The 13722-nt window shown below is 49.1% G+C and overlaps 1 protein-coding gene and 1 long non-coding RNA gene across 5 annotated transcripts in view; one reads left to right on the plus strand and one right to left on the minus strand.

Moving 5' to 3' along the window:
* Positions 1-13722, plus strand: part of LOC138661428 (uncharacterized) — a 239302-nt gene that overhangs the window by 140690 nt on the left and 84890 nt on the right. The window lies entirely within an intron of this gene.
* Positions 1-13722, minus strand: part of DACH2 (dachshund family transcription factor 2) — a 446534-nt gene that overhangs the window by 92308 nt on the left and 340504 nt on the right. For all 3 annotated transcript variants that reach the window (XM_069746105.1, XM_069746107.1, XM_069746106.1), the window contains one exon: positions 13095-13169. In XM_069746105.1, coding sequence (XP_069602206.1) covers positions 13095-13169 — 75 coding nt within the window. The remainder of the gene's footprint in view (positions 1-13094; positions 13170-13722) is intronic.

Below are 13722 nucleotides of genomic sequence, written 5' to 3' on the forward strand. Positions count from 1 at the left end.
GAGACAGATCGGTAATATTGTATCACGAGATCTCCTAATGAGACAGATCGGTAACATTGTATCCGGAGATCTCGTAATGAGACAGATCAGTAACATTGTATCACGAGGCCTCGCAATGAGACCGATCGGTAACATTGTATCACGAGGCCTCGCAATGAGACAGATCGGTAACATTGTATCATGAGATCTTGCAATGAGACAGATTGGTAACATTGTATCAGGAGATCTCGCAATGAGACAGATCGGTAACGTTGTATCACGAGATCTCGCAATGAGACAGATCAGTAACATTGTATCACGAGGCCTCGCAATGAGACCGATCGGTAACATTGTATCACGAGGCCTCGCAATGAGACAGATCGGTAACATTGTATCATGAGATCTCGCAATGAGACAGATCGGTAGCATTGTATCAGGAGATCTCGCAATGAGACAGATCGGTAACGTTGTATCACGAGATCTCGCAATGAGACAGATCGGTAACATTGTATCACGAGATCTCGTAATGAGACAGATCGGTAACATTGTATCATGAGATCTCGTAATGAGACAGATCGGTAACATTGTATCACGAGATCTCGTAATGAGACAGATCGGTAACAGTGTATCACGAGATCTCGCAATGAGACAGATCGGTAGCATTGTATCAGGAGATCTCGCAATGAGACAGATCGGTAACATTGTATCACGAGATCTCGCAATGAGACAGATCGGTAACATTGTATCATGAGATCTCGCAATGAGACAGATCGGTAACATTGTATCATGAGATCTCGCAATGAGACAGATCGGTAGCATTGTATCAGGAGATCTCGCAATGAGACAGATCGGTAACATTGTATCCGGAGATCTCGTAATGAGACAGATCGGTAACATTGTATCACGAGATCTCGCAATGAGACAGATCGGTAACATTGTATCACGAGATCTCGCAATGAGACAGATCGGTAACATTGTATCATGAGATCTCGCAATGAGACAGATCGGTAACATTGTATCATGAGATCTCGCAATGAGACAGATCGGTAACATTGTATCATGAGATCTCGCAATGAGACAGATCGGTAGCATTGTATCAGGAGATCTCGCAATGAGACAGATCGGTAACATTGTATCCGGAGATCTCGCAATGAGACAGATCGGTAGCATTGTATTACGAGATCTCGCAATGAGACAGATCGGTAACATTGTATCACGAGATCTCGCAATGAGACAGATCGGTAACATTGTATCACGAGATCTCGCAATGAGACAGATCGGTAACATTGTATCACGAGATCTCGCAATGAGACAGATCGGTAATATTGTATCACGAGATCTCCTAATGAGACAGATCGGTAACATTGTATCCGTAGATCTCGTAATGAGACAGATCGGTAACATTGTATCAGGAGATCTCGCAATGAGACAGATCGGTAGCATTGTATTACGAGATCTCGCAATGAGACAGATCGGTAACATTGTATCACGAGATCTCGCAATGAGACAGATCGGTAACATTGTATCACGAGATCTCGCAATGAGACCGATCGGTAACATTGTATCACGAGATCTCGCAATGAGACAGATCGGTAACATTGTATCATGAGATCTCGCAATGAGACAGATCGGTAACATTGTATCATGAGATCTCGCAATGAGACAGATCGGTAACATTGTATCACGAGATCTCGCAATGAGACAGATCGGTAACATTGTATCATGAGATCTCGCAATGAGACAGATCGGTAACATTGTATCATGAGATCTCGCAATGAGACAGATCGGTAACATTGTATCATGAGATCTCGCAATGAGACAGATCCGTAACATTGTATCAGGAGATCTCCTAATGAGACAGATCGGTAACATTGTATCACGAGATCTCGCAATGAGACAGATCGGTAACATTGTATCACGAGAACTTGCAATGAGACAGATCAGTAACATTGTATCACGAGATCTCCTAATGAGACAGATCGGTAACATTGTATCAGGAGATCCCCTAATGAGACAGATCGGTAACATTGTATCACGAGATCTCCTAATGAGACAGATCGGTAACATTGTATCAGGAGATCTCCTAATGAGACAGATCGGTAACATTGTATCAGGAGATCTCGCAATGAGACAGATCGGTAACATTGTATCATGAGATCTCCTAATGAGACAGATCGGTAACATTGTATCAGGAGATCTCCTAATGAGACAGATCGGTAACATTGTATCACGAGATCTCCTAATGAGACAGATCGGTAACATTGTATCACGAGATCTCCTAATGAGACAGATCGGTAACATTGTATCAGGAGATCTCCTAATGAGACAGATCGGTAACATTGTATCACGAGATCTCCTAATGAGACAGATCGGTAACATTGTATCACGAGATCTCGCAATGAGACAGATCGGTAACATTGTATCACGAGATCTCGCAATGAGACAGATCGGTAACATTGTATCACGAGAACTTGCAATGAGACAGATCAGTAACATTGTATCACGAGATCTCCTAATGAGACAGATCGGTAACATTGTATCAGGAGATCTCCTAATGAGACAGATCGGTAACATTGTATCACGAGATCTCCTAATGAGACAGATCGGTAACATTGTATCAGGAGATCTCCTAATGAGACAGATCGGTAACATTGTATCAGGAGATCTCGCAATGAGACAGATCGGTAACATTGTATCAGGAGATCTCCTAATGAGACAGATCGGAAACATAGTATCACGAGATCTCGCAATCAGACAGATCGGTAACGTTGTATCATCACGTGAAATGTGCTGCTGAATGTTCTAGATCATGGTTGAACGCTCAATCCCAGATGTGACGGGTCGTGGGATTCACAGACATTTGGTGCTCGTCTGTGAAAAGCACTGAATTAGTGACTGGATATGTGAGAATTTTGACAAGTATTGGAGAAACTTCAGTGCTGCATAGAAACAGTCAGCATGCTGCATAGAAACAGTCAGCATGTTGTATAGAAACAGTCAGCATGCTGCATAGAAACAGTCAGCATGCTGCATAGAAACAGTCAGCATGCTCGATATTAGCAGATCCCGTTCTCAATATGTGGTGTAAGGACCGCAAATCACTGAAGACAAAGGACAAGCAAGGCATGCTGGGAGATTTCTGCTCTGAAGCTGCAGAAGTGAAACTGCAACGCAAAAATCAGGCTGGGACGGAAATTTATCAGAAAAGTCAGACGACAGTGGCACATTACATCGACTCTGCGGCGTGGAGCTCGGTCGTCCACCTTTATTTAATTAGCAACAATTAAAGAAAAAACAATAACCTGTGTGATGTCATCTCAGGGGGAGGAGAATGGCGCCATAATGGAGGCCGCGGGTTTTATCGTTACGTCTTCAGTTTTGCATTGATGATGATTTTCTCTACATTTTTTTTAACCATTTTCCTCTTTTACGTTCCATCTGGAGAAATCACTGCACAGAAATCCGAAATATTCGTGTAATCTGCCGTCTTGGGAGGGATCGCCAGACTCCCCTCCGCGGCTCTTTTTGCCATTGTCGGGTTCGGAGACCCTCGGAGTCGGAGTCAGGACCCGCAAAGCATGAAACCCAGATATGTTCATTTATCACAGCATGAAGCGGAGGCCGCAGGTTCGCAGTAGATGATGCGGCACCTGGAGCCCCCCAAGGATAAATCCCCCCGGGATCTCTGCTCCACCGGAGTCATCCGGCTCAAGAATGGAGGGCGTCCGACGAGCCAATGATCCCGTCATGTCAAGGGGGCGGGGCTGACAACCTGGCATTCTACCGGCTGGTTGTCGGCAGTGATGGATGATGAGCGGGCGCTGAGGTTTGGCCCCCAGGATCGGCCGGGCCCCGGTCTTCTTCTCCTCGCCGGTTCTCAGATGTGTAAGTTACAGCGGAGCCGGCGATTTACGCCGCGTCATAAATCATCTTTAAAATCATGATGATATTACTGAAAGCAGATGTGCGGACATATGCTCCCGCCGCGGTGTACCGCCATTACTTGTCACTCCTAATAAATGGTGATCCCTTCGCTTTAGAATCCAAGCTTAAAAAAAACCAAACTACAATTGGGGGCTGTAAGGGGGCACAGATTGGTCACGGCGATTGTGTAATTTATGGATTTATTTCCCTTTATTCCTCGCTGCGTTTCACATGTTCCGATAATGAATTCAGCATTGAGAGGTGAGAAATCTGCACACAGGAACGCTGCAAAAACGTTATACTCCAGTCACATCCAAAGCTGCACTCACAATTCTCCAAAAACACTGCATCCCCCACAATGCACTGCAGCAGAGCGGACCCCGAAATAACAGGAGCGGACCCCGAGATAACAGGAGCGGACCCCCAGATTACAGGAGCGTGCAGAAGTGAGGACGCAGAAAAGAAACCGCTGCAATAATGGATCCTGTGGACAAATATATGAAGGGGTTCTTTCTTCCATTGTTGTTTTGCATTGTTATAGCTTGAATTGTAACTTGTGTATGTAACGCCAGTGTCGCCCCCATAACCCGCTGACCCCCAGAATATATTCCATGCCGTGTCCAGCCCCGGACTGACATGTAACCGGCGCGGCAGAAAGTGCGGACGTGTCGGCTCCGTATCAGGATTCTCATTTACCAAACTAAAGGCTAATCACATCTCGTAGCGGATAGTGAGCGCGGTGTGCGGCGCATAACAAGGGCCCCGGATAACGAGATGTCACCTTCAACGCCCGGACTGTGCAAACACTGAATACTCGGGGGATGGGAGCCATGGAGCGGAGCAGGGGAGCGGTATAAGGGGACGCAGCATTTTGGCTCAATACAGTCTTCAATCAGTTCACATTTTCTATCCCCATGTGCCGGCGGCCGGGGTCGGGTCAAGGTCAGACAGGGAGAAGTCCTCAGATCCCCCTGTGTAGAGGACGTCACAGGGCTACGGCTGAGGGGGGTCATTACTGATGGGGGTCATTCATAGGAGCCCCGCTACATTACTGATGGGGGTCATTCATAGGACCCCTGTTACATTACTGATGGGGGTCATTCATAGGAGCCCCGCTACATTACTGATGGGGGTCATTCATAGGACCCCTGTTACATTACTGATGGGGGTCATTCATAGGACCCCCGCTGCATTACTGATGGGGTCATTCATATGACCCCTGTTACATTACTGATGGGGGTCATTCATAGGAGCCCTGCTGCATTACTGATGGGGTCATTCATATGACCCCTGTTACATTACTGATGGGGGTCATTCATAGGACCCCCGCTGCATTACTGATGGGGTCATTCATATGACCCCTGTTACATTACTGATGGGGGTCATTCATAGGAGCCCTGCTACATTACTGATGGGGGTCATTCATAGGAGCCCTGCTACATTACTGATGGGGGTCATTCATAGGAGCCCTGCTACATTACTGATGGGGGTCATTCATAGGAGTCCGGCTACATTACTGATGGGGTCATTCATAGGAGCCCTGCTGCATTACTGATGGGGGTCATTCATAGGAGCCCTGCTACATTACTGATGGGGGTCATTCATAGGAGCCCTGCTACATTACTGATGGGGGTCATTCATAGGAGTCCGGCTACATTACTGATGGGGTCATTCATAGGAGCCCGGCTGCATTACTGATGGGGGTCATTCATAGGAGCCTCGCTACATTACTGATGGGGGTCATTCATAGGAGTCCGGCTACATTACTGATGGGGGTCATTCATAGGAGCCCTGCTACATTACTGATGGGGGTCATTCATAGGACCCCCGCTACATTACTGATGGGGGTCATTCATAGGAGCCCTGCTACATTACTGATGGGGGTCATTCATAGGAGTCCGGCTACATTACTGATGGGGTCATTCATAGGAGCCCGGCTGCATTACTGATGGGGGTCATTCATAGGAGCCCCGCTACATTACTGATGGGGGTCATTCATAGGAGCCCTGCTACATTACTGATGGGGGTCATTCATAGGAGCCCTGCTACATTACTGATGGCGGTCATTCATAGGAGTCTGGCTACATTACTGATGGCGGTCATTCATAGGAGCCCTGCTACATTACTGATGGCGGTCATTCATAGGAGTCCGGCTACATTACTGATGGGGGTCATTCATAGGAGCCCTGCTACATTACTGATGGGGGTCATTCATAGGAGCCCTGCTACATTACTGATGGGGGTCATTCATAGGAGTCCGGCTACATTACTGATGGCGGTCATTCATAGGAGCCCTGCTACATTACTGATGGGGGTCATTCATAGGAGCCCCGCTACATTACTGATGGGGGTCATTCATAGGAGCCCGGCTACATTACTGATGGGGGTCATTCATAGGAGCCCTGCTACATTACTGATGGGGGTCATTCATAGGACCCCTGTTACATTACTGATGGGGTCATTCATAGGACCCCTGCTACATTACTGATGGGGGTCATTCATAGGAGCCCTGCTACATTACTGATGGGGGTCATTCATAGGAGCCCTGCTACATTACTGATGGGGGTCATTCATAGGAGTCCTGCTACATTACTGATGGGGGTCATTCATAGGAGCCCCGCAACATTACTGATGGGGGTCATTCATAGGAGCCCCGCTACATTACTGATGGGGGTCATTCATAGGAGCCCTGCTACATTACTGATGGGGGTCATTCATAGGAGTCCTGCTGTATTACTGATGGGGGTCATTCATAGGAGCCCTGCTACATTACTGATGGGGGTCATTCATAGGAGTCCGGCTACATTACTGATGGGGGTCATTCATAGGAGCCCGGCTACATTACTGATGGGGGTCATTCATAGGAGCCCTGCTACATTACTGATGGGGTCATTCATAGGAGCCCTGCTACATTACTGATGGGGGTCATTCATAGGAGCCCTGCTACATTACTGATGGGGGTCATTCATAGGAGCCCGGCTACATTACTGATGGGGTCATTCATAGGAGCCCTGCTACATTACTGATGGGGGTCATTCATAGGAGCCTCGCTGCATTACTGATGGGGGTCATTCATAGGAGCCCTGCTACATTACTGATGGGGGTCATTCATAGGAGCCCTGCTACATTACTGATGGGGGTCATTCATAGGAGCCCGGCTACATTACTGATGGGGTCATTCATAGGAGCCTCGCTACATTACTGATGGGGGTCATTCATAGGAGCCTCGCTGCATTACTGATGGGGGTCATTCATATGACCCCCGCTACATTACTGATGGGGTCATTCATAGGAGCCCGGCTACATTACTGATGGGGTCATTCATAGGAGCCTCGCTACATTACTGATGGGGTCATTCATAGGAGCCCGGCTACATTACTGATGGGGGTCATTCATAGGAGCCCGGCTACATTACTGATGGGGTCATTCATAGGAGCCCCGCTGCATTACTGATGGGGGTCATTCATAGGAGCCCCGCTACATTACTGATGGGGGTCATTCATAGGAGTCCGGCTACATTACTGATGGGGGTCATTCATAGGAGCCCCGCTACATTACTGATGGGGGTCATTCATAGGACCCCCGCTACATTACTGATGGGGTCATTCATAGGAGCCCGGCTACATTACTGATGGGGGTAATTCATAGGAGCCCCGCTACATTACTGATGGGGGTCATTCATAGGACCCCCGCTACATTACTGATGGGGGTCATTCATAGGAGCCCTGCTACATTACTGATGGGGGTCATTCATAGGAGCCCTGCTACATTACTGATGGGGGTCATTCATAGGAGCCCCGCTACATTACTGATGGGGGTCATTCATAGGACCCCCGCTACATTACTGATGGGGTCATTCATAGGAGCCCGGCTACATTACTGATGGGGGTCATTCATAGGAGCCCCGCTGCATTACTGATGGGGGTCATTCATAGGAGCCCCGCAACATTACTGATGGGGTCATTCATAGGAGCCTCGCTACATTACTGATGGGGTCATTCATAGGACCCCCACTACATTACTGATGGGGGTCATTCATAGGAGCCCTGCTACATTACTGATGGGGTCATTCATAGGAGCCCGGCTACATTACTGATGGGGGTCATTCATAGGAGCCCCGCTACATTACTGATGGGGTCATTCATAGGAGCCCGGCTACATTACTGATGGGGGTCATTCATAGGAGCCTCGCTACATTACTGATGGGGGTCATTCATAGGAGCCCTGCTACATTACTGATGGGGGTCATTCATAGGAGCCCGGCTACATTACTGATGGGGGTCATTCATAGGAGCCTCGCTACATTACTGATGGGGGTCATTCATAGGAGCCTCGCTGCATTACTGATGGGGGGTCATTCATAGGAGCCCCGCTGCATTACTGATGGGGTCATTCATAGGAGCCCGGCTACATTACTGATGGGGTCATTCATAGGAGCCCCGCTACATTACTGATGGGGTCATTCATAGGAGCCCCGCTGCATTACTGATGGGGGTCATCATAAGAGCCTCGCTACATTACTGATGGGGTCATTCATAGGAGCCCCGCTACATTACTGATGGGGTCATTCATAGGAGCCCGGCTACATTACTGATGGGGTCATTCATAGGAGCCCCGCTACATTACTGATGGGGGTCATTCATAGGAGCCTCGCTGCATTACTGATGGGGGGTCATTCATAGGAGCCCCGCTGCATTACTGATGGGGTCATTCATAGGAGCCCCGCTACATTACTGATGGGGGTCATTCATAGGAGCCCCGCTACATTACTGATGGGGTCATTCATAGGAGCCCCGCTGCATTACTGATGGGGGTCATTCATAGGAGCCCGGCTACATTACTGATGGGGTCATTCATAGGAGCCCGGCTACATTACTGATGGGGTCATTCATAGGAGCCCCGCTACATTACTGATGGGGGTCATTCATAGGAGCCCCGCTGCATTACTGATGGGGGTCATTCATAGGAGCCCGGCTACATTACTGATGGGGGTCATTCATAGGAGCCCTGCTGCATTACTGATGGGGGTCATTCATAGGAGCCCTGCTGCATTACTGATGGGGGTCATTCATAGGAGCCCCGCTACATTACTGATGGGGGTCATTCATAGGAGCCCCGCTGCATTACTGATGGGGGTCATTCATAGGAGCCCGGCTACATTACTGATGGGGGTCATTCATAGGAGCCCCGCTGCATTACTGATGGGGGGGTCATTCATAGGAGCCTCGCTACATTACTGATGGGGGTCATTCATAGGAGCCCCGCTGCATTACTGATGGGGGTCATTCATAGGAGCCTCGCTACATTACTGATGGGGGTCATTCATAGGAGCCCTGCTACATTACTGATGGGGGTCATTCATAGGAGCCCCGCTACATTACTGATGGGGTCATTCATAGGAGTCCGGCTACATTACTGATGGGGGGGTCATTCATAGGAGCCCTGCTACATTACTGATGGGGGTCATTCATAGGAGCCTCGCTGCATTACTGATGGGGGTCATTCATAGGAGCCCCGCTACATTACTGATGGGGGTCATTCATAGGAGCCCCGCTACATTACTGATGGGGTCATTCATAGGAGCCTCGCTGCATTACTGATGGGGGTCATTCATAGGAGCCCCGCTGCATTACTGATGGGGGTCATTCATAGGAGCCCCGCTACATTACTGATGGGGGTCATTCATAGGAGCCCCGCTACATTACTGATGGGGGTCATTCATAGGACCCCCTCTACATTACTGATGGGGGTCATCATAAGAGCCTCGCTGCATTACTGATGGGGGTCATTCATAGGAGCCTCGCTACATTACTGATGGGGGTCATTCATAGGAGCCTCGCTACATTACTGATGAGGGTCATTCATAGGAGCCTCGCTACATTACTGATGGGGGTCATTCATAGGAGCCTCGCTGCATTACTGATGGGGGTCATTCATAGGAGCCCCGCTGCATTACTGATGGGGGTCATTCATAGGAGCCCCGCTGCATTACTGATGGGGGTCATTCATAGGAGCCCCGCTGCATTACTGATGGGGGTCATTCATAGGACCCCCTCTACATTACTGATGGGGGTCATTCATAGGAGCCCCGCTACATTACTGATGGGGGTCATTCATAGGACCCCCCTCTACATTACTGATGGGGGTCATCATAAGAGCCTCGCTGCATTACTGATGGGGGTCATTCATATGACCCCTGTTACATTACTGATGGGGGTCATTCATAGGAGCCCCGCTACATTACTGATGGGGTCATTCATAGGAGCCTCGCTGCATTATTGATGGGGGTCATTCATAGGAGCCCCGCTACATTACTGATGGGGTCATTCATAGGAGCCCCGCTACATTACTGATGGGGGTCATTCATAGGACCCTCGCTGCATTACTGATGGGGGTCATTCATAGGAGCCTCGCTACATTACTGATGGGGTCATTCATAGGAGCCCCGCTACATTACTGATGGGGGTCATTCATAGGACCCTCGCTGCATTACTGATGGGGGTCATTCATAGGAGCCTCGCTACATTACTGATGGGGGTCATTCATAGGAGCCTCGCTGCATTACTGATGGGGGTCATTCATAGGAGCCCCGCTACATTACTGATGGGGGTCATTCATAGGACCCCCTCTACATTACTGATGGGGGTCATCATAAGAGCCTCGCTGCATTACTGATGGGGGTCATTCATATGACCCCTGTTACATTACTGATGGGGGTCATTCGTAGCAGCCCCGCTACATTACTGATGGGGGTCATTCATTGGAGCCTCGCTGCATTACTGATGGGGTCATTCATAGGAGCCCGGCTGCATTACTGATGGGGGTCATTCATTGGAACTCCGCTACATTACTGATGGGGGTCATTCATTGGAACTCCGCTACATTACTGATGGGGGTCATTCATAGGAGCCTCGCTGCATTACTGATGGGGGTCATTCATTGGAACTCCGCTGCATCACTGATTATAAAGGCTCTTCTGTTCCTCCCGCAGTTTGAGGACTGGACCTGTACACATGATGCTTCTTTGTCACTTGCAGATTTGGTGCACATCTAAATCTATATTATGTCGATTATTTCAGCATTTTTGTTTCGCAATCATGAGTGGGGAAAAATCTGCATTAAAAAAGTGACAAAAACTCGCCTATTTTACGCAGCGTTTTTCCAGTCAGATGCAGAAATGGTGCAGAAATTTCTGCACCAAATACTTAATGTGTGCACTGACTCTAATGGCTGCAGTTTGGTTTCTACAGTGCGGCCATTGATGGCGATTATCTACTCGACAACCTTTTACCCTGCGGCTGAACCCCTGCACAGGTACGAGTTGTCAGACGCCCGCAGTCATGTGACAGCAGGCTTCTTTTTAGCGCTGCTGTAGCTTAGATGTATGTGCAGACTGCGCACCGCACGGATCACGGGAAATAACATAAGACATGTCCATTACCGCAGTGTAAAAGGGAAGAAGCAGCCGATCAGCTCCCGGGGCCGATCAGTAAAGGGCCCAAAGGCTACAACATCCTGCAACGTTCCAATACACCGAGCTCCTGTCTCCCATGATTTTCAGGCTAGGTTCACACACACCGTGCCCTCTACCAAGCGCTATATCAGGGTATCAATGGAGCCAATAAAAGCCCGTCAGGAGCACAGAGCTGAGGAGCTTGTTACAATGGATCAGTGGGATACAATGTGCCACACTGTATTCGCTCAGCTTGTGTGCTCGGCACCACGTAACCATGTACCACCACGGTTTATACTCACTATGGGCAAACAGTGATCGAGAAGAGAAATGGAAAAGTCTACTAGGAAGTAACGCTGCGCTTCAATCCCATCATCATCAGCGTGAGACTAATCCGGCCGATCAGGTACACCGCTCTCGTGCTTGTCGGCGAATGTCACTTTTTTCTCAGGTTGTTGTTATTTGCATAACGTTTAACAGGAAATTGTAGGTGATTATTCCCATGTAGTGCAGCAAGCGTTGTGTGCACAGATGACGAACGATGGTTGTATCGGTGTAATCATCCAACATGATCAGCAAGTGGAGCGACAAGACCTGCGCGGCGGTGGGATGACACCTGTTCTGTGGTGGGATGAGACCTGCACGATGGTGGGATGACGTCCGATATATAGTGGGCTGATGCCTGTTCTGTGCTGGGATGAGACCTGCACGATGGTGGGAAGAGACCTGCGCGGTGGTGGGATGACGCCCAATATATAGAGGGCTGATGCCTGTTCTGTGGTGGGATGAGACCTGTTCTGTGGTGGGATGAGACCTGTTCTGTGGTGGGATGAAGCCCGTGTTGTGGTTGGATAACACCTATTCTGTGGTGGGATGAAGCCCGTGTTGTGGTGGGAAGAGACCTGCTCTCTGGTGGGATGAGACCTGTTCTGTGGTGGGATGAGACCCGATATATAGTGGGATGACGCCTTTTCAGTGGAGAAATTAGACCTGTTCTGTGTTGGGATGAGACATGTTCTGTGGTGGGATGACGCCCGTTCTGTGGTGGGATGAGACCTGTTCTGGTGGGATGAGACCTGTTCTGTGGTGGGATGAGACCTGTTCTGGTGGTATGAGACCTGTTCTGTGGTGGGATGAGACCTGTTCTGTGGTGGATGACGCCCGTTCTGTGGTGGGATGACACCCGTTCTGTGGTGGGATGACGCCCGTTCTGTGGTGGGACGAGACCTGTTCTGTGTTGGGATGAGACCTGTTCTGTGGTGGGATGAGACCTGTTCTGTGGTGGGATGAGACCTGTTCTGTGGTGGGATGACACCCGATATATAGTGGGATGACGCCTGTTCAGTGGAAAAATGAGACCTGTTCTGTGGTGGGATGAGACCTGTTCTGGTGGGATGAGACCTGTTCTGTGGTGGATGATGCCCGTTCTGTGATGGGATGACGCCCGTTCTGTGGTGGGATGACACCCGTTCTGTGGTGGGATGAGACATGTTCTGTGGTGGGATGACGCCCGTTCTGTGGTGGGATGAGACCTGTTCTGTGGTGGGATGACACCCGTTCTGTGGTGGGATGACGCCTGTACTGTGGTGGGATGACACCCGTTCTGTGGTGGAATGACGCCCGCTCTGCAGTGGGATGACGCCTGTACTGTGGTGGGACGACACCTGCGCGGCCATGGGATATTTTATATATTCAGGGGTAGATGGTAACACAGAGTTGGTGCCCGGGGGTCTCTTACCTTTCTCTTTCATCAACTTCTTTATACTGGGTCCAGTCTCGTGATCAGTGAGGTCTCCATCTCGGGGTAATATGGCTGCAGAGAACGTTACGAAAGGTTAATAAGGGAAACATGTGCGTCTCATAAGAAAACACAGAGGAGGATCCAGAGAGGGGAAGAAGGTGGCGAAGGAAAGATGGAGATGGCAATCACAAAGGGGAGCAAATTCTACCAGCAAAGTACAAGATCAGCATGGAGGAGGGGGCAACAAGAAATGGATGAGATGGGGAGGACATTGTACAGGAGGGAGAGGAGGTGAGCTGTGACATATATTGTGAATGGTGGATCCTGTGTTATCTACTGTATATAGAGGTGTTATCAGTCATTGTACAGGAGGAGGAGGTGAGCTGTGACATCACCTATTGTGAATGGTGGAACCTGTGTTATCTACAGTATATAGAGGTGTTATCAGTCAATGTACAGGAGGAGGCGAGCTGTGATATCATCAATTGTGAATGGTGGATCCTGTGTTATCTACTGTATATAGAGGTGTTATCAGTCATTGTGCAGGAGGAGGAGGAGAGCTGTGACATCACCTATTGTGAATGGTGGATCCTGTGTTATCTACTGTATATAGAGGTGTTATCAG

The sequence above is a fragment of the Ranitomeya imitator genome, chromosome 2 (genome assembly GCF_032444005.1).
Source record: "Ranitomeya imitator isolate aRanImi1 chromosome 2, aRanImi1.pri, whole genome shotgun sequence".
Classification (NCBI taxonomy): Eukaryota; Metazoa; Chordata; class Amphibia; order Anura; family Dendrobatidae; genus Ranitomeya; species Ranitomeya imitator.